The 21,194-nt window shown below is 42.8% G+C and overlaps 2 protein-coding genes and 1 long non-coding RNA gene across 5 annotated transcripts; all 3 read right to left on the minus strand.

Moving 5' to 3' along the window:
- Positions 1-53: 53 nt before the first annotated feature.
- LOC112562195 (equilibrative nucleoside transporter 4-like) lies at positions 54-5,542 on the minus strand. 2 transcript variants are annotated; one of them, XM_025235284.1, is made up of 8 exons: positions 4,838-5,542; positions 4,268-4,427; positions 3,100-3,174; positions 2,459-2,703; positions 1,866-2,115; positions 1,312-1,499; positions 902-1,142; positions 54-686 (listed from the first exon to the last, which is right to left on the minus strand). In XM_025235284.1, exons 1-8 carry the CDS (start codon positions 5,132-5,134, stop codon positions 514-516), a joined length of 1,629 nt encoding a protein of 542 aa, XP_025091069.1. In that variant the 5' UTR covers positions 5,135-5,542; the 3' UTR covers positions 54-513. The 2 variants fall into 2 exon arrangements, with proteins under 2 accessions (XP_025091069.1, XP_025091068.1); XM_025235283.1 differs by having other exon boundaries at positions 2,450-2,703.
- Positions 5,543-5,634: 92 nt separating this feature from the next.
- LOC112562197 lies at positions 5,635-13,706 on the minus strand. Its single transcript, XR_003098806.1, has 3 exons — positions 11,459-13,706; positions 10,873-10,970; positions 5,635-6,156 (listed from the first exon to the last, which is right to left on the minus strand). It is a non-coding gene; the product is annotated as an uncharacterized LOC112562197 (long non-coding RNA).
- A 1,179-nt stretch (positions 13,707-14,885) lies between these two features.
- Positions 14,886-20,998, minus strand: LOC112562196 (mediator of RNA polymerase II transcription subunit 19-like). 2 transcript variants are annotated; one of them, XM_025235287.1, is made up of 6 exons: positions 20,772-20,998; positions 18,751-18,907; positions 17,414-17,513; positions 16,910-17,015; positions 16,192-16,298; positions 14,886-15,985 (listed from the first exon to the last, which is right to left on the minus strand). In XM_025235287.1, exons 1-6 carry the CDS (start codon positions 20,935-20,937, stop codon positions 15,932-15,934), a joined length of 690 nt encoding a protein of 229 aa, XP_025091072.1. In that variant the 5' UTR covers positions 20,938-20,998; the 3' UTR covers positions 14,886-15,931. The 2 variants fall into 2 exon arrangements, with proteins under 2 accessions (XP_025091072.1, XP_025091071.1); XM_025235286.1 differs by having other exon boundaries at positions 14,886-15,988.
- Between the last annotated feature and the right edge of the window lie 196 nt (positions 20,999-21,194).

The following is a 21,194-nucleotide window of genomic DNA, read 5'->3' on the forward strand; positions in this document are numbered from 1 at the left end:
CGATCTAACACTCAATCAATGCGAATACAGGAAAGCAGACAAAAACACGAAAAGACAGAAAAAATATTTTATGCATAACCATTTTACGTTCTCCTCATTCACAGCAAAATATCACACGTCATCGATTTGTCCGTTGCCTTCCCGGATGTGTGAACAACGACTGCCAACAAAGCACTCCTTCTTCTCTCTCTCATCACGTGATAGACGGTTTGTACTGTCGTCACAAGTTTGAAACCTGTCAGGTGAAGGATCTTATGAGAAACTAGGAGCACGACCAGGTCAGTCCCGATGACGGTGTATCTGCCCTCCCTTTGTCTGTCTTCGTCCTTTTCATCGAAAGAGCAGTGTATCCAGTGAATACTACTTACACAGTCTGGCCTTGAGCATCTTCTCACATCATCAGTCATCATAATTAGAATATGACTGCAAACATTCAACAGCAACAACAACAACAATGGCTACAATTACCTTCAGTCCGTTTTTACAATCAACGACACATTGAGACAACAGGGACTACGGAGGGCCGACAGTGGAAGAAGATTGATAAACTAAAGAGGAAGTGACGTTGTGCACAGCAGGTGCGCAGGGGTCGATGGTCATGACGGGCCCCAGCCAGTAGTCTAGCAAGTAGGCTGCTGCGGATCCCGTGGTGAGACCGAGGCTGTAGGACAAGGTCATGATGTTGCCTAGGAAACAGACATTTGCATACCCATAACACCATCGTCTGGAATTAACTTATCCTCGCCCCATCTCCTAGATACAATCAACAACAATAATAATGTAGTTGTTTGAAAGGCCTTTGTTTGTTATCAACAATATCACTATAATGTCTAATTAGCTCAACATCTAAAGTGAGTCACGTGTGACACAATGAGTCCATGTAAAAGTGAGTTCAGCTCACCACATATCTCTCGCTGCTCATCCGGGACATGCTCGGGCGCCAGGATGATGGGGACGCTGCCGAAGTAGCCGTTGCTGAGCCCCAGCACCAGCGAGAAGACGATGGGCCACGCCTCGCCGGCGATGACAGGATGAAGACGAGGAGAGGCGCACAGCATCAGGAGGGGCACGCACAGCACGCGACAGAACGTGCACAGCAGCAGGCGGCCGGGGGGCCAGTCGCACGGGATGGAGGCCAGAATCTAAACACACACACACACACGCAGACACAAACACACACAAATACCGTCAAATAACACTCAAACATCAAATAGTGAGATGTCAGAATAACACTTATACCGAGGTCAAAGAGCAACACTCAATAGAGACACGTTTCACATTCCGAAACTTGGACAGGTCGACTTCTCTCACCTTCCCAATGACGTCGCTCAGGTTGAACGCCGCCATCATGATAACGGGCATCCAGGTACCCAGGGTGCAGCTGACCACCTCGGACTCGATACCAGGAAAGAGGCAGAGCGTGACGAAGTAGGCGAGGCAGATGGACAACATGTAGGGCCACACACTGCGGGACACCTCGTACCTCGTCAGCAGCCCGCCTGCACGTGACACACCACGTGGTCACAACATCACATCGGGTCATGTCACCACATCCAGATATTGAATACCAGTTCATGCATGACAAGCACACGTCTCCTTAACGAGTTAATAAATGTTTCTTGATTGCAAACACACATATTTTGGGGCAGTGAGGAAAATTAAGTCTGTAAGAATGTATCATGGCTAACTAGCCGGTAATCTTAGCAGTATGCTTGAGACGGGATGCGAACCCACGGCACCCAGTCGTCACTGGGCTGGTGTCAATCGTCTGATCTTGACACCCACTGATGATGCTGCTGATGACAGCGACAATAACTGCGAGCAGACATCGAAGCTACAAAGATTCTCTACTCCTGACAACTCACGTTTGATGGCCGACACCTTGGGGACGTGGATCTTGTAGGACTGGGACTGAGTGAAGGTAACCTCTGACACTTGGCTCAGGCATGTTTCTTCGTCACATCCAGCCATGCTAGTCGCCTGGGAGGGCCGATGACCGGTCCTGTCTCCTGACCCAGCAATTTCTGGAGGCTGAAAGGCGCGGTTGACCTCACTGGGACTGTGGATGACAAGAACTCCGTACCTCTGGTTGGACTCTTGGTCCTGGAAGTCTACCTGCCAGACAACAGGTGACACCTGCCGTACTCTCTGACTGCTACAATACAATCCTCAAGGCCTGATTATAAAATAAATAGTATAGAATGTTACATATTCAATGTTATCTACCATGACACTATTATTTATTTACCTAGACTGCCATCTCGGATGTGGGAGAGATGTTTAACATGGACTGCAGTGTGTTCTGACAAAAGAAAAAAAGTATTTTGCCTCCCCTTCCTCTACAAATCGCGAGTGCTCTTTGGAAAATCTCGTTTATTTAAAGGTCGCTCTAAGGAAAGTAGTCCCACTGGTGTCAGTCAGCATTCATTCATCCCTGACGGCTTCTTACTAAGCTTACGTCCTCTGTGTACGACAGTTGTGACGTCAGCTTTTTCTCCTTGTGGTCGAGGTTGTCGGCGGTGGCCGCACACAGCATGACGTAGAATTTGACGAAGTTGGAGCGCCGAGCGACGTGGAAGACAACGAAACAGGCGAGGAGAATGCCGATGGACACGCAGAAGAAAATAATTGTGTTGATCCGCTCATCGTTCAGCAAGGCTTTGGTCAAAATTCGGTTTGCAGACACCAGCACGCCCGCAAGGCCTGAACCCAACAAAAAATATATATTGTTTACAAACATGTTCGAAAACAACAGCGAGCCCGTTTGAATCAACAGTAGTATCATTCAGCGATGACTTCATTCGAGTAAAGCAATTGCGTCAATAGTATGTTAAAGGTCTGTTGAGGAACAATTTTACTGGACTCTACAAATCATGATGATGGAGTGGGATGCAGAGACAATAAACTTTAATTTATCTCAAAACTTTTGAGTGATCCATGCTTTTAAAACGAGTGTGCGTGCGTGCGTGGGTGCGTGGGTGCGTGCGTGCGTGCAGTGTGAAAGCAGAAGTATTTGAAGACACCAAAGTGACGTCACCAGACATCTAGGGGTCAGGGGAGGACAAGAGACATGGCGCTGAGCGCTACACGTGAACTCACTCTCTCCTGTCATGACAGCCTGCGTGTAGCGGGAGGGGAGCATGCTTGTGTAGCCATAGAAACTGGACTGCTGCACTGCAAAAACCAATCGCTCCGTCAGCTGTGTGTGATTCGTAGGCGTATCGAGGGTAGATATAACCCAGGGGTGGGCAATTAATTTTCCGAAGGGGCCGCGTGAAAAATTGGGATGGTTTTAGAGGGCCGGACTAATATAGTTAACTCAGTTTTACCCAATACTGTATATATAGTATATATACTGGCGGGCGGGCCAGCGGGCGGGCCGGTCAGAGACAAGAGGCGGGCCGGATCCGGCCCGCGGGCCGCCCCTTGCCCAGGTCTGATATAACCTCTCCCTCCCACACCCCCTGCACCACGTCTATTACTCTAAAGCGTATTTTAGCAACAAGACAACAAACAGCAAGTTTTCAATGAATTAATACCTTCAGAAGCAAATGACTTGTCAAAGCCAGACCACTCAACCAATGCGAAGCCTGACTTTGAAAGCAGGCGGAAATGAGTTCGTCACCCAGCATGCGCACTGGTCAATACCGGGCGGTATAATAAATATCCTCAGGGTTTGGGTTTGGAATACTGGTTATGGTCTGGTTGCAGGACATGCTTAGGGTATCGACTGGACAAAGTAGACGTTGTGACATCACGTGATTACCACAACTCAGCCCCCACCCCTGCTCCGCTACTTGTGTGACGTGCGGTGTAGGTTACATAGACTCTCTTTGCTGGCTTTGGTAAGTCACGTGATCCTACGTTTATAGATTACAAACCAAACAATCGATATGTTCTTTTTTCTTTCTTTCTTTTCTTCTTGATTCATTTGATCCTGACACGTGACACGAGACTAAACACAGGCACACACGCATCCACCCACACACACACATCTACGAACAACCACATTGGCGCGCGCACACACACACACATGACGTCACAAGTAAACCCTTTGTAACCAAGATACCAAGTATCTGAGATTCCATGTTCAAATCTTACCACCGCCAAACGTAATTCGATTCTGGATGTGCCACGTGGTACACTAGTTCTCCGCGAACAAGCCAGGCTTTGAGGCACAGGACAGACACGCAAACACGCACACACATTGTTTTTTCCTCACACTGTCATGTACAAGCGTCGAGCTCTAGCTCCTTGGGATACGAACCTGTGGAGCCAACGGCCACCACGCCAACGGCAGTCAGCGTCACGCGGTAGGCGATGTCCGCCGGGAAGAGTTCGAACCACAGGTCACAGAGGGCAATACACATGAGCGTGATGAACGACAGGATATAGCCGAACGTGATGCGCACGGGCATGCGCAGAACCTGCCAAAAGTGACATCACAACGTGCAGCAAACAGTGGCGCCCCCACAGTGGAGGAATACGCTGAAACTTTAAATGGCTCAGTGGAACTGTTCAGTATCAGCCTCACAAATGCTTCCGAAGCTGCAAAATATCTCGTTTAGTTCTGCTCCGAACATTTTATGATCATCATCTTTTTCATTTTACACCTTATACCCTCGTCCTTCCCATACTCCATTGCTTTCTTTTGCCATAAAAAGTTTGTGCATCTAGATATCACAGGATTATATATAGATAGATATATAGATATATACAACATCCTGAAAAAAGAAATACTGCAAAACATAGACCATGCACCATTCCCTCACAGAACTCTACCTTCTCATATAGTCAATGGGAACAAGAGAGTAACTTGACAAAAAGCCAATCTCACCTCTATGAGGGCATTGTTGATGATAACACTGACAAAAGCAACGACGATGTAGGTGAGGCTCATGTCAAAGACGATCGTAGATCCCGGGTAGCGCTTCTGGTAGTAGTCAACGGCTGTGATGAAGCTGTTGTAGGGGAGGAGAAACCCCGCCCCAGCCAGCACCAGCGCCAAGTACACGCAGCTGCACGGGTCACGTGGGGGCGTGATGTGATCACGTGTCCCGGAAGTCTTCTGCTTCCGCCGTCCTTGAGGAGGAGAGTTGAGCTGACAATAGCCTCGCGATAAGTTTTCATCCATGGTTGTTGTTGTTGCTGTTGCTGTTGGTGTTGTTGTTGTTGTTGTTGTTGTTAAGCGTGCAAGACGTGCAGACAATGATTCGTTACTTTAAAAGCTAAGATGGCCGCTCTGATCAGGACATTGGAAAACTCGAGTTTGTGATCAACAATTTGTGAAGAACTTCATCTCCGCCAGAATCCAAGTCATAAGCACACACGGGAGAAAACTTTCAGGAATGGAGCATTTATTTAGAGACAAAACAAAGTTATCTCCGCTTCCATTATTCTTGTTCTAATGTTACTCTCGGCGGCCCGGTGGCGCAACGGTTAGCGCTGTTAGCGCCTGTCACCAATACAGTGAAGGTTGGCTGCCCTGAGTTCATTTCTCGTCTCGGGCATGCTGTTCTTTCTCTGCACGTGGCATCTGTTTACAGGGCTGGCTGCCCTCCGCCAAGGACGGTCCCAAGCCCGGCTGAAAAAGGAGGAGGGTTGGGCGTGGGGCCAGCACCCCCACCCCGTAAAACAAATCCTTGCTACTAAAACATCGACAACAGTTAAGACTGTAGTCGATGGCCTATGCCCCAGGAGGGGCGAAGGGCCTTAAAAAAAAAAAAAAAAAAAAAAAAAAAATGTTACTCTCAGTTCCCGAGGAATGTTCGTTCCAGTTTTCTGGCTGGCAGAGGGTTGCAAGTTGCCAACAATGTTGATTTGGTTGTCTTCATGGAAGCCTACTATTTCGCTGTCCGACATTTACAGCCTTACTTCATCTCTTGACTGGATTTTTTGGCCAGATGTCGATGAGGTGACACAGCTCTGTCCTCACATATATATATAATATCGATGCTTGAGTTGCAAGTCAAAGATGTGAGCTGTTTACCGGCGAGTGCTGACCAGCTCAGATGTTTGTTCTTATGCAGGGTCATGACCTCTCGAGGCTCTACACTCTTGACAAAAACACGCTCGTTGAGTGTGCCTCCACATTACATTTACCATATTACTGTGATGTCCAGAAAAGAATGGCTTCTAATAAGTTAGTAAATGTATCTGCAAAAGAAAATAGAATTAATTTATTGACTTGGCTTATTTGTACTTTTCAAAACTTTTCTCTTTCTCTCTCTTCCTCGTCTCTTTGTGCTTTTTTCATGGCAATGGCTGCAATATGCTACTTTTACTTAAAACGAGGAGTTATCCACAAAACAAATGATCGAAATTAAAAAGCGTGTAATACTTTATGAATCATGTAATCATAAATATTACAGAAAGTCGTATTTTATGCTATGTCATCTCAACCCCGGTTTTAGAACAGACGACTTTGTCTCCCTTACATGACGGCCATGACGTGTCTAGATTGACCAGATACAAGACATAGAAACAAGGCAGACAGGGACCAGACAAGGACTAGAAACAAGGCAGACAGGGACAAGACAAGGACTAGAAGTAAGCCAGACAGGGACTAAAAGACAAGCAGGGACAAATCAGGATTTACACATAAACCAGCAGACAAGGAAGGAGGGACGAGGAGAGAAAAACTTTCTTTGCGATGTTCCCGCTGTGGAGATGTCAGGCCTCATGCCGAAAAGAGACTTCGCCAGCAAGACGACGTCTGCGAATGGCGAATGATCAATAGTCCCTCCATTTCTCCATTTTCTTCCTCCCGAAGAGACGGCCTGACATTTGCGAGTGCTTGCCGTGGCACAGGAGGAGAGTCTGGTCTGGCCGCTCACATGGACCCAGCAGCAGGACCCAGCACCGGCAGGTAATTGCCTCCCATTCCCTCCTCCAACCCCCTCTTCCTAAATTTCCTGTTCCCTCCCCTTTTCCCTTTCAGTCGCTCCGACACGAATTAGCCACACGTCTCAATATTTTAGTCATTCCTCCTCCTCCTCCTCCTCCTCCTCCTCCTCCTCCTCCTCCTCACCCGCTCAGTCCCCAGGCCGCCCATGTCCATCTCGACGCAGGGCAAAGAGATGTTCAGACAGTGTATGACTACGATCTGTCTGACCAATTTCTTTATGATTGCGACCTCTCTGACCATGTCTTAAGACAGCTTCCGTCCCTCCCACTCCCTTGTTTTGCATGTTAATTGGTGAGCATGACAAAGTCTATGAATACCAACGTCTTCTAACAGTTCGCACGTGCCTTCCATCCATTCTTCACTTATTTGCAATTCTGCTAGTCTTTATTTTTAGCCTTTTCCTCACCTTTACATTTGTCGATCTGTATTTGCATATTTTATACATATTCTTTTCATTTAAGCTGTAGTCGCGGTAAGACCATCTTCTCCACCACCGTTTAACGGCTGTGCTACTGACATTACGACTGAGAACAAATTTTCGGAGCACGTTTCGCGAAATAACAGAATAATTTTATCTGCTGCAAGATGAATGCCTCCAGACTTCACTGGACTGTGTGGGTGAGCTGTGCTCACTCCTGTCTCCACTCGATGCCACAAAAAGCTGTTCAGACACCAGTTTATCGTCTCGCGCACTAATGTTTGCGCAATTTCCTGTGTAAAAGCGAAGAGTCTTTGGTGTGGCTTATCTTCGAGAAGCGTTTCGTTTTTCTACAATGAAAATCAATGTCGACGAAATTAATTTTCGTTAAATGCCCAGTGTCATAAAACGATAAGCTGTTACCTTTCCAGAAGTTGAATATTTTCTTCTGCAGACGATACTGAAAAACAGCCTCGAGACTTGCCTCGTGAAAAACGAAAAGAAGCATGCCATCTCCAGACACTACTGTAAAAATGAAGGGTTTCTACATTTTATGAATATTTGAGACTTATTTTTAATTTTCCTTTGCATTCATTTCTCTATCACTAACCCTGATCCATTTCTTTGAATCATTTCTTTGGAACATCTGTTGTCCATCTTACACTCTTCACCTGCATCTTGTCGATGGCTGAAGAACTGCGTCAGTCCAATGGGTTGAGGTTTTAGGTGTTCGTAAAATAAGATTTTATTGGTCTTGGCTTGCCATGTTTTCGAAAGAAAAGTTTTATTGGTATTTCTTCTCCAGGTGTTGTAAACTCTGGCCTATTGGCGCTGAGTCGATAAAACCTGACAAAGAAACTTTAGTTTTATCGCAAATTTTCTAAATAAAGTTTTGCTTTATGGAGGTCAGACGGTTCAGCATCTTGAAAACATCCTGAGTTTATTGGCATCACCTTCGTCAGTACTGTCGTTAAAGCAAGACTTGGCGCAGTGCCACCGTCGTGTTACCGTGGCAACAGACAGGTCTGACATCAGCCTTCAGAAGCAAGCTAGCCCGAATATCAGGCGACGTGTTGGCGCGCACCATGCAAGCGTTGGTGCATGTGGACGTCGCCCGCACCCAGGGTTCGCCGCCTGCATCTTCCACACTTCCGCAGCTACCGACTAGAAATCTTGACATCGACTCGCCGAGTGCACAAGAACGGTTCGTGGACTTACCCGTCCTCGATGCCTCTTCCATTTTTTATTTTTTGAATACAAATTTTTTAGCGAGACCCCTGAGCTTTGGGGAAAAGGGGGAAAAAAGGCGTGTGATCGATTTTCGCTTTGGCTTTTCTTCTCGCTTCTGTATGTCGGCCTTCACTTCTGCTCCGTCCGACTCTTAACTCCCGTTCCTCCACCGTCTCTGTAAAAGCCACCAGCACGGGGAGGTGGGGTGGGGAGCACGTGCAGTGGAGGGCACAAAGATCAGGAACTACGTAATCAGGAGGTCGCTTTCAAAAGAAAATGAATGCACTTTGGGGAAACGATTACAGAACATGGCTTGGAAAACATGAAACATGTTCGATACAAAGATTGGGATGTAAATAAATACGATAAAAGTAACATGAGACAAAAAAATCAAAACTTGTTTTGGTTAAAAAAAAAAACAAAAAAAAACCTGAAAAAGATAGGAGGAGATGCAGTCACATATTCTGAAAACTTAGGATGAAGATCTAGGTTTGGGAAAGGTGAAGTGTGAGTGGGGAAAGAGAGTGTAACAAATAGGAATGGAACAAAGTAAAATAGAGAAAACAAAAACAATAAGTCAGAGACAACAAGGACATACAAGCAGTAACCCTGACTGAAGGTCAGAAGAGTGAAGGTCTTCGATAGAAAACAATCGACGAGCGGAAATATTAAAATATTTACAAAAACAACAACAACAACAACAACACACATTTGAATTCTTTGCATACGTATGCAGATAATCAATAATTCAGGATTCTTTTAGCAATGTAGCCATGACAAAAGTGTCAATGTTGAGGACGTGGACCATATACAATGGGTGCAAACCTCCTAAAGGGTGGTGTCAGGTACACAAGGGTAGTGTCAGGAGAAATAAATAATCAAGTTGCTTAATATGGCGCTTTACCCCTCCATCAAATGCTGGATCAACGAGCTTCACAAAATATACAAAGATGATGATGATTGATGATGATTGAGGATGATGATTGATGATGATGATGTAGCTACTCGTGCTGAGAAGAAGGCGAATGCCATCAGCAAAGATATCCGTCTGCAACCTTGTCATTGCGTGGAATCTTCAATAAGTCAATGAAGTTCCTGGAGAAGTAGGTGAAAGTTATTATGACGGTTATATTGAAGCTGAAATCACAATATTTGCTGCAGTGGTGAACTCTTGCAGAGAGAAATATCGTCCCATCGTCAGAGCATCATGGTAATGGTCATCGCAAACTTAGTTTCCTGGAAATGCACAATGTCAACACATCAGACTTGCCTTCACTGTACACAAACCTCTCTGTGGCAGGTCAACAACTAAGCATTCTGAAGCTGATGCAAAAATGAACTCAGTGTGAAATCCATGTTATTGATACAGAGGTGGAAAATCTAGGGAATGGAAAGACGGCGCACATGTGGCGGTAGAGATGGTGAAAAAAAAAGAAGAAATGTGGCGCAGACATAGAAATCCATTAAGGACCATAGCGAATGGTGTCAAAGACACACAGACAATATCTGACACAAAGCAGATGAACGGGAAAAGACGAGAAGACACCAGTCAGCCTCTGGCCAGTTAGGCGGAGGGTCATCACACTCGACAGAAAGTGTGATTGCAGCTGTGCATCAGTGTGATTACAGCATCACTGACGTGTGACATGCGCATTCACAGTATTGCATTTCAGTGTGTGTGTGAAGGAGAGGGGAAGGCATTTCTCTTTTCCCCTCCCTCCTTCTCCCCCTCTCTCTTTCACGTCCTTTCTTCTCGTCCAGTCTTTCCTTTCCTCTTCCATTTCTCCTTCTCTCCCTCTTTCTTCCTCTCCCCCTCTCCTTGAGCGGTGTGCACCCACAATGTTCTTGCAGTGGGGGGTTGCTACTGTAGCCGGGCAAACCGATCGAAGTGTCGTTGAGCTTTATTATCGCTGCTGGCAATAGTTTCATTACCCGGAACTCTCCATACTTCTCTCGTGTTCTCACTGCAAGCGTGCGATGACAGTAGATAAGGGCTGGAGAGGAAACTGAACTGTACACACCCTGGGCCCGTGAAATGGTGCCACCAGTGAATTAATTGAGAAGATGTGATGCAAAATAGATGGATAAGAATGAAGTGGTTAGTAAGTGGGTGGAAAAGTAAGAATGGAGATTGTGACAGAGCTTGAGACAAACTTCTTGAATATAATTTTTCAATATTTTGTCTAAACCTATTCCAGTATCTACTCATCTGTGTGTGTTTGTGTGTGTGTGTGTGTGCAATCGATATTTCAAAGAAGCGGGAATATGATTTACATTCTTACTGCGATTTCCGTACACATCATGACGAGTCCATTACCTTTTATGAAATAGAAAAGCACAAGCCACAGTCGTGGACCTCCACTGTATGACGGGGTCCGCCTGTCACGATGAAGGCCAAACTCATTCGTTCCGCTCCTGCCAAGAAATGAAGATTAGCATGCAATGAGCTACTTGTACTCACCCTTATGCCCCTAGTTGGACAGCACACTCTCTACACGACCTTTCTCCGTGTACACAGACTGTAGACTTGAGTATATCAGGGCACCACGCTGGGGGGTGGATGCACTACACTCCCTCCCAGTGTCAGCCTGCAACGATCTCTCAGAATCAGCGATCGCCCAGCTTGAAAAACAGAAGCTGTGAGTGGAATCTCCCGTCTTTCAGCACCTCACCCATTAAATGAGAATTCTCTACAATGTGATAACAGTCTGCAGCCATCAGCTCTGTCCAGCTGTAGTGGCGGCCTGTCCATGAGTCTCTGCCCGGCCTGGCACTCGACGACTTTTCTCAGCTGAAATCTCGGGTGTGGAAGACAAGCATCCAGCAGCAAACTGTTGTTTTTCTTAACAGATCGAAACGTGCATAAATAAACGGTTAAGCTCCATCATCTGGCAAACACTTACGTGTGAGTGGGAGAAGGGAAGACAGATGGGTGTAGACCCAACCGCACTTGGAGTCGTCTGAAGACGAAACACAAGGCTGGTGTTCGGACAGCACTGCGCTGTTTTCCAAAGTAGTGATGGTGAGTAGATCAATAAGTGGATTCCGCATCCCACTCACGCACGCACGGCGGGGCCGCCTGCTGCAGTCTGCCAGCTGCTGCACTCAACCACCGAGGCCATCGCTGTTCACAGGAGGAAGTCGACATGGCGCGGCCGTCTGAACGCTTGGAGAGAGAGCCGTCAGTCACAGCATTTCTGTCTGAGTTCATCTTCTCCTGTCTCCTCCGTCCTCGATTTTGGTTTGGACAGAACCTGGCTCCTCAGCCACAATACTTTCTTCGATCCAAGCTCAGCGCGCGCTGTGACGTCACGGGGGTGGAGACGCGCGCCACCTGCTGGTCGGCTGACTTCCCCTGACGTAAGCGCTGCTCAGGCGAGCCCCGAGTTTGAATTGCATACATCCCATTCCGCTCGTCTTCATTACCTTGTCAATCTTGTGTTGCTTATTTTTTGTTTGTTAATATTTTGTGACTGATCGTTCGGCCCTCGTTTATTAAGTTTTACAGAGTGTCGGCGGAATGTATTTGATCTGCTTTCTCATGACAAACATGCAAGAGGAATATTAGAGATGGAAAAGAGGGGTCAAGGATCGCTTTAAGATGTGACAGGAACTTGGCCCCTATGCAGATTGTAGTTAATCGAACATTTGTATACACGAAGTATTCATTTTCGCCGTGCGCATACCAGTGAAAGAAAGAGAGGAAAATTATCAATCATACAATTTTACATACGCGTCTTGATGTACATCTTTTACAATTGTATTGATAAATTTTAGCATTTATAGTCTTAATATATATTTTCCAAGTTCATTTATATTTGAATGAGAACCAGAACAACAATGTATGGTCACAGGAATTTTAGTTATTGTGCAGCGAAACAATGGAACTCTCTCCCTTTCCATATCCGCCACCGGCCAAGAATTTAATCCTTTTAAACCTTTACCTTAAGTATTACTCCTAACAACAGTCCACACAATGCTAGTCCTTTGTCACACTCTTCATTCCTTCCTTTTCCGCTTATTGTTACTTCCCTGCTCGTCCTCCTTTTGCAAAATCATTCTACAAAACTAAGCCACTGTCCATGTCTCCAAAATTCTTTCCAGTGACCTCTGCCACCATCTGATGCTAATCAGAACGCAAAGAGCTACAGGAAGCGGTCTGTCTAGTTCCCAGAATAACATTTTATTAGATGTTGGACAGTAGGATCTGCATCTTCGCTGTTTCCTAAATTCCTCATTGTGCCCCTAGATATTCTAGGTTGCCTTTCCTGTCAAGTGGAAGAAATCCTGTTTTCCAACCTCTGGATGAAAATTCACTAAAATCTAGTTCTACTAAGAGCCTTACAGCTCAGTAGCCACATCAAGAGTTGTGAACTACTTGATCCACAAAGCTATGAACAGATTGACAACACAAATAGTTAAGTTTTTGACCAATAAGCTTCATCTGAGTAAAGTTTTTCACCAAAATGTAATGAACTTATCATGGTAAAGTCTGACCCTGTTAAAAAAATCAACTACCACACTGTTATAATTAAGCTTATTAGCAGAAACACAAGATGTATTACAGTGACTTTACTAGTGCCATTGTAGATTGAGGTTAAAAAAAAAAGACCTCCGCTGCCCTTTTTCTCTCATGTGCAAACCCAAGATAAATATGAATAAAAATATTTAATGGATTACAAGTAGTAGCTCTCCATTAGTTTAACTTCCCTCACAGTCTCATCCACTGATTCCTACATACAATAATGTCCAAGAAATGCTTGCTTAGTTCTCCACACACTTATAGCTATGAACAATAAACTTCAATGTAAAATTACTTCTCTCTTATTTACTTTCTTAAACCAAATGCCTATGCATTTCTCAATGCTGCAGCTTTAAAAACAAATTACAGGAATTCTGAAGTCATGCAACAATTAGTACCATTTCATGAAGTATTTATCCGAGTTTTGTAAACACTTATCCTTTGTAAAATGGTGTATTGCTGGTAAACTGCACAATGGCAACATTCTATTAACTCACTCAATACAGCAGGGTTCCCAGGGATCAGGGATGGTGCCAAAAAAGGACCTTAAAAGGACCTTTCATGCATTCGTAAGTACCTAAGTGACAGTCATCAATGCTTAAGTTTTTCTCTTGTGTGGTCGGAAAGATGTATTATTTATGAATCTGTGGTCTTCTCTATGTTCTCAAATACATGTATTTCTAGTAATAAATAATCAAAGAGTTAATTTTGATGCCTGTCTGCCATATTTAGATAAGATAACTTAAAAAGTGTCCTTAGCGCGCTGATAACATACACCGTTAATGTTCCAAGTTTTCTAGAAATCTAAGTAATAATAATTGCAAAACCTGAAAGCCATTCTTTGGTGTAATACAAAAGTCAGTTCACGTGTCTCTCTCTCCCGCACACACACTCTAACGGGAAGAGAGAGAGAAATAGAGCTATGCACAGTAGTACTAGAAGATCAAAGTTCAAGAAAGAGTAAGTTTCTAAAGACCTTTTGAAAAAAGAGTGTTTTTTGCGAATATGGAAGGGCAACTAGTGTTGTACAGATGTGTAGACCAAACATGCGGCGAAAAATCGTCGGTATTTTGCACCAAAGTCGACTCCGGAAATAAATTTGTGGTAATATTTTATCGATAAAAGGACTTAAAAGGGTCACAGAGAAAATGTAAGGACCTGTGCGAGAATTTGAAAGGACCACATGGCAAATAAAAGGACTTAAAAGGCCTTTTGGCGAAAATTCAATATAAAAGGACTTAAAAGGACCTTGCAAGGACCTGGGAACCCTGTACAGATGTATCAACACAACTGAGCTGTAGCTATGAAGACATTTGCATTCACAGGTGCAAACTGTATAGGAGGAGTTAACAAAGTACTGAAAAATACAGTTTAGACTGCTAGAGTATCCAACCTTTACACAATTTACAGTGTGCAGTTGCAAAATGGTATGCACATATATTTCTCTTTTACACAATTTACAGTGTACAGTTGCAAAATGGTACATACATAAATTTCTCTTGGACAGTTACACTTCAACTCTTACAATACTGTCACTGTCATAACTTTCACTACATATATTGCTTCCTTTTGTTTATCTCAGCAGCTCCCCCATGTAAACGCATCATCCCATACCATCACCTTCGTCATAAAACTCATTAAGATGCACCAAGAAGGAAAGCCTACCTAACAAGACTTTGTGCCTGTTTATGAATACATGCAACCCCACCCCTTCAATCCTAATGGTGCTGCAATTTGCCTACTTGATTACTGTCTAATGAAACGAGAAATTAATCAAACAATTTTAAACTTGGACCACTTTTCCTTAATGTTGTATTTCTAATAATTCCTCTCTCTATTTACCTTATACTGTCATTTCTTTTTCTTTTTCTAGCATTTAATTTAGTCATCTCCCATATCCCATCATTTAAGAAAGTGTGATTTTATGATTATAAAAAATGTGTATAGTCCAGCATAGCACTCTGGAATGGTTGTGTAACCTGTGCTCTGCAGACTTCAATACGTCTAAGTAGCAAAAACACCTAAGCTGGGTTTTCCTTATGCCAAGTAGGGCCAATGATCTTGTGATGCATAGGATAACACACACTCATTCAAACAATAAAAAACAGGAAGTTAAAACAAATTTCTCACACACAATCAACATCAACAACAAATGTCATGTCACTTAACAGCCTGCTGATAAACTGCTGCAACATGGTTACATGACCCCAAGTACACAGACAAATAAGTTAGTTGTGGCAACATGGTCCCCATCAGTCAATGACAATGCCTGCCGACACTTTGCAGTCTTTTTTTTTTGTGTGGGCTTGCAATGTGACAAGACAAGCATACATTGTGTGACATATACCATAAGTCTTTGTTGAAAACAGCTACAACTATACCATCGAGAGGTTAGGTGACAGCTTGTTTAAATCTGCCGCAGTGTGGAAAGGGTGTTTATAGCCTCCTGTCACTTATAAAGTTTAAGGTACAAGGAGAGAGCTATTGCTGTTGACGAAGTGACAGTCCTGTAATTTAGCTTCACAACACCATCCAACACTTTATTTCTATCTGCTGATTGTTATAAAGTCTTTCAGCTACAAGTCTTCTAGTAACAATCTGGACTGGCAGCACTTCTGACAACTGCTACAAAGTGATTCTTTCCCTTTTCTTTGCTTGTCTTCAACCCCATGCCATGGGTACCTTCCCAGCATGGCTTCATCTTTCTGACTATAGTGGTAGTCCCCAGCAAGACCCTGTTATCAACATTTCTGTGAGGGTTTGGTGGTTCTCAGAAGCCTGTGTCAGCATTTGTGCGTGGGGTTAGCAGTCCTCAAGAGCCTGTGTCAACATTTGTGCATAGGTTTGGCAGTCCTCAAGAGCCTGTGTCTATATTTGTGTGTGGAGTAGGCTGGTCAGGGCTGTGCTTCTGCTGGCAAACAACACAAAAACTGCTGGGTAGTAAAATATCTTAGTGGACATTCATTTATTTTCTAAACTTTCTCTCCAACAATGCAAAAGCATATATTTAAGGGCAAAGACCCAAACAATTAACAGATGTACCAGGCGAGCAATTATCTTACAAATCATCAACAATAGACTACAGCTATATTTATTTTTGAAAAACAAACCAACCTTTTTCTTCTTTTTTTCCTTCTTCTTCTTGCGTTTTTCTTTGGGCTCCTCTTCTTTCTTTCCTTTTTTGGGTTTCTTGGCCTCATTATCTCCAGCATTATCAGGTGCTGTAACGAACCAGGCAATGCATAAGCTCTACATAAATCATAAGCTTAACAAAAAATAAATTATAAGTTCTTAAAGTTTTGAGCAAGTTATGGCCTTACTACCCTTATAAATGTCAAGGGTTACAACCAATCAGAATGAGAGCCAGAGTGATTCCAAACATCGGTTTCTATAAAAGTGTATCTCCACCAATCATCTGCATTAAATGATCTAGCTTATTTGATCAGTGGAATTCTGTCTTTTGCACCTCTGTGCTGCATGCAGGCAGTATACAGTGCCCCATGATTCTGCTAATTTCAAGTGTGAACACACTTTTCTTTTTACACGCTCTACTAATTAAGTACTCTACTGTTGAACAAATGCTTCCAGGTGCTTGACAGTGACTGAACTTGCTTAACAGATTGCAGGAAAATTGAACAGAAAAGAAAAAGACAAGGAGCAAGAGAGCATGAGGTTTAGAGTACTTAAAAAAAAAACCTTCTGAAGCTACATATATATAAACCTCCACATACAACAACCATAATCCTTACATCAAAGATCTTATGTCATGCTCACAGATGATGCACATAGACTCAAAACAATTTACAAGATTTTTGAAAGAACTGTAAAAAACCTTGGGCAACAGGTACAGCATTAGTTTTCTCCACTTCCCGTGATCGCTTCTTGTGCTTCTTCTTTTTATGAGGCATTTGGGCCATCATCTGATACTGTTCAGGCAACTGAAAACAAAAACAAATCAAATGTCACAAAAATACCAGTTTTATATGTCATGCATTTGTGTTTGTTGTCATGGCATAATAACTCAAATATTGTTCAAATTCTTAACAGTGACCTTTAATTTCAACAAAAATTACAGAAAGATAAAATTTTTCTGCACCAAAAACATGGAGAAAACAAGAGTAATAAAATAAGTCCTCGTGATAAAGAAAAGAAACAATATATTTGTGATAAAGAAAAGAAACAATATAAACAATCTATAAAAAAATAGACATACAGCCAATGACATTGATGCTCAAGAAATCAAAATCAGTTAGTAAGAATAATAGAAAATTCAAAAACTGACATTAAACTACTTGTAGCTACAAGTTACAAACAAGAGACAGTCAAAATGTCTTACAGGTCCTGGATGCAGACGGAAACCCGAAAGTGCAGGACCTGACAAGGGAATCAATTCTTTCCCAAGAATGGGTGCCTTCTCGATTAGAGATCGGAGAGAGCTGGAAAGATATTTATGTATAGTTATGCATTTGCCAAAGCAGCAAAGAACATGGTTATTTACTAGCTTTACTTTTTTCAGTGCTGAAAATGGCAAACAAATGTATGCTTACAGTCCATCTGAACAAACTGATTAGGTTTATTATCTGGTGATCTTAATTGTAAAAATATGTTTCTTTCTGAAGTAAAGTAAATAAGCACAACAAGAGAAATGAGTGCACTACAATCAGCTGATCATACAAACCCCTAAAACACACTTTAACCTAACTGATCACACAAACAAAACACTCTAAGCTAGCTAATTCCAACCTTGAAAAAAGGAAAAAGAAAGTTATTGACAAATTAAAAATTATTTGAAATCAAAGTTGTTCAGACTTGACTTGGCAGATCAACACACTACAAAACTTAGCCTCATAGTTCACAGAAATTCGTTTCTAGGGTAAATGTCTGGAAATTGGGTTTCATTTCTTCTTATACTTTGAGTGACAATGACAATTATAACAAGGAAGCAAGTGAAGAGTGCTTTGATAATGACAAGAATAAATGTTTATAAGACGTACACAAGGTTCACACAACAACTTGTACAAACAAAATAGCTAATGGTATCCTGACATGCATAAAAATATGATTCAGTTTATCTTTAGTATGAATGATACAAATCACTGGATTTAAAATGAAAATGACTTTTCACAGAAGAAAACAATGTCCCCAAGTTAATGGCTGCACATGCTACTAATGTTCTTCTATTTTTTTAATTCCAAATAAAAAAATTTCTTTAAAAGGCAATGTGTGATATCAAAAGGAAAAAATTGCAGTCAAACATATATGCTGATCAGTAAACTCTTGGTAAGCGGATGGAGTGGTCAGAGCACTGGCGTCTGAACTGAGAACAAGCTGGTTCAGTACCCAATTAGTGCAGCAAACTTCTGCCAGCTGACCCAGCTAGCAAGAGTGGATACCTGACTCCATAGAGGGTTGGGGAAGGTAAGGCAGCGAGGGAGAGGAGATGGGCACCACCAACATGTAAAGCTGGCCTGGAGAAAAGTGAGATCTCTAACACCTCATCCCCCAAATGACCTGTAAAGGTTAAGGAATGATCTTTACCTGACCTTTAAACTCTTGATATCACACAATGACTATGTTAGAAATAAAACTCATGACTAAAGGATATAAGTGTCACCAATCAGGTTTCACATTTACATCTAAGATTATAAAATGAACAATGCTGTTTATGCAGACCTGTTATCTTGATGACCAGGGGTGTCAATGTTACCAGGAAGGTGAGGTAGAAAAGCACTCAGTTCCTCTTTGACCTTCTTACCAAAGAATTTGTTGTAGGAATGTTCCAGCCCGTATCGTGCTAGCAGGTTGTTACTGCCTGTAATGTCTGCCGGCTCTGTTTCAAAAGAGTGATATAAAAATCATTGGCTTAGTATAGTTTTTGTGACTGCATCCATTTTTTGGGTTCCCAGACTATTTGGCATAAAGCAGCAAAGGCCTCTGTTCAGTCACCCCACTTGAGAAGCTTAGCTGGAAAGTTGTTAGTGCCAGGTGACTTTCCTCCATTCAGGCTGTGTATAATTTTTAGTTACCTCTGCTTGCAGGACTGGTAGGTCTGCAGACAGGCTAATTTTATTCTGGTTGTTTTGTTAGCATTTGTCTTCAACAGAATATTGTACAGGTCTTTGCAGTATTCAGTCCATCAGTTGAGTACAGCAGTGCTTTTTTGTAAGAAGGAAGCCATTGTTGTTTTCTATAACTGACGTCTTATGTTGACTTTTCTTGTTGAGGGTCTTCATTAGTAGAAAAACGTTTTTTGCTGTTACCGTGTACCCTTCCCTCCTGTATGGTCCAGCATTGGCCCTCAATCTAAATCAAGGTGTCACAGGTTGCCTTTCATCCCTTTCCTGATGTTACTGTAGCAGGAGCATTTGCTTAGGGCATCCGGCATCCGGCACCCGGCATCCCCTTCCACCCCACGCTTGGTCATGCAAGCCAAACAGCAACAGCGGGTGACGTAGCACCCAAACTGTCCAGTATAAATAGCAGGCAAAAATCGGTGCTTGCACCAGTTTACGGAAAGGCGTCTGGTCCTACTTGGAAAGCAGTAAAACTTTGGGACTGAGCAAACAAGAAGTACCATTTTGCCGCAAGGCGTTTTGGTCCGCTGGAAAATGGCTTGTGTCACTCAGCCTCTTTCCTCATCCCTGAGCAAGCGAGAAGTACCATTTTGCCAGAAGGCATTTTGGTCCACTGGGAAGCGACTAGCGTCACTCAGCCTCTTTCCCCTCAACAGGGAGTTAGGTGCTAGGTTTTGGTAGGCTAGGTAGTTAGGTTAGAATAGATATAGTAGCTGTATATGTAAATTATGTAAATAAATATGTCTTTGAACCTATTTACCACTATTTACCAGTGTGAGCGTCAGTCCAAAGAATGCTAGCACATCGTATGTATGTCCTTGTCGTGTGAATGAGGTGAACGTGAATCACTAGCACGAGAAAATTCGTGTTGTCCATATAGTCGTGACACAGCAGCAGAGAGAACACACGCGAAGATACATGAAGTTGATGAACCGATAGAAAAGACCCTTTAGACTGGACAAGTAAAGCGATGTGGACTCCAAGATCGGCTAAGTGTAGAGACTAGACAACGCACCCGACGAACGAGAGCAAGAATTTTTAGTGGAAAATTCTCCTTGGGAACTTCCGTCCTCTTCCCTGGAACACCAATGACAAACGGACTGATTTGGGGCTAAGGTAGTTAGCGGTGTTAGCCTTTAGCGAGGGTCAGCCCGGCTACATTACAACTCACTTCTTTGTCATTAGAAGCTGCTTCAAGTTTGCTTTTCCTTTCTTTAAGGCTCTGCTTCGGTCACAAATTAAGGATGTCATTTATGACCCAGAATTGTATTTTTGTTTGTTTTTGGGTTTTTTTCTTTCTCTGACGCACTAGCACGTCATGGGCTGTTGATAGTAGTACCTCTTTGATTAAATTGACTAGGAGGGTGAGTTAACAGCTACTAGGTCAAATCAAATAAAAAATCAAATCAAATCAAAACAGACTTTATTGTCTGTCGAGGAGACCCAGGACAGAAATTTGTCTTCGCTCTATTTGTCTATGCAACAACAGTCAGTCCCTTTACTACTCCTGGAAACTACTTGTAAATACTTATAGTTTCTTAAAGGATTCTACTTTCTTTGGTATTTCACAATTCATTATAAATTTTCAACAGCATAATTCTAACTTATTGTTATAGTTACCCGGTGTGTCTCTCATAAGATAGAAGGTGCCCGTTTGTGTTACAGACGGGTTTTTTCCAGGAATCAGGCTAATCGTAGCTTTCAGAGTTCCCGTAGAATCTTGTCGCGGATAAGCAGGTGATCTTGAACCCCTTTCGCGGGGACTCGATCGCGGAGATGTTTGCATTATTATCTCTTTTCTCACAAATAACCCGTTACATTTCAATGGCAGGAAGCGAGTTATGAATTGTCTCCTCTTTAAATTATAGGAATAAACTATATGAGTATTGTACCATTTAAAAATAAGAATGTGACCCTTTTCTCATTATTAATAAGAAATATAGTGAACATATACAGCTATTTTTTACAACAAGAAAAACATGCAAATCATTTACTAAAAAAAATTGGATATAATAAAAAATGTTTCAAGTTTTTGTTTTTTGT

The sequence above is a fragment of the Pomacea canaliculata genome, linkage group LG4 (genome assembly GCF_003073045.1).
Source record: "Pomacea canaliculata isolate SZHN2017 linkage group LG4, ASM307304v1, whole genome shotgun sequence".
Lineage (NCBI taxonomy): Eukaryota > Metazoa > Mollusca > Gastropoda > Architaenioglossa > Ampullariidae > Pomacea > Pomacea canaliculata.

Bases quoted from the DNA above. Each gene is read 5' to 3' on its own strand.
- LOC112562195 (XM_025235283.1), bottom strand. From the start codon at position 5,134: ATGGATGAAAACTTATCGCGAGGCTATTGTCAGCTCAACTCTCCTCCT. The intron at 3,175-4,267 runs GTTCGTATCCCA...TGGTTTTTGCAG, and splicing joins GGTGGCCGTTGGCTCCACAG to TGCAGCAGTCCAGTTTCTAT. The intron at 2,704-3,099 runs GTGAGTTCACGT...TGTTGGGTTCAG, and splicing joins GGCTGTCATGACAGGAGAGA to GCCTTGCGGGCGTGCTGGTG.
- LOC112562196 (XM_025235286.1), bottom strand. From the start codon at position 20,937: ATGCAAACATCTCCGCGATCGAGTCCCCGCGAAAGGGGTTCAAGATCA. The intron at 18,908-20,771 runs GTAACTATAACA...CTTTTGAAACAG, and splicing joins TCTTATGAGAGACACACCGG to AGCCGGCAGACATTACAGGC. The intron at 16,299-16,909 runs GTTTTTTACAGT...GGTTCGTTACAG, and splicing joins TGCTGTACCTGTTGCCCAAG to CACCTGATAATGCTGGAGAT.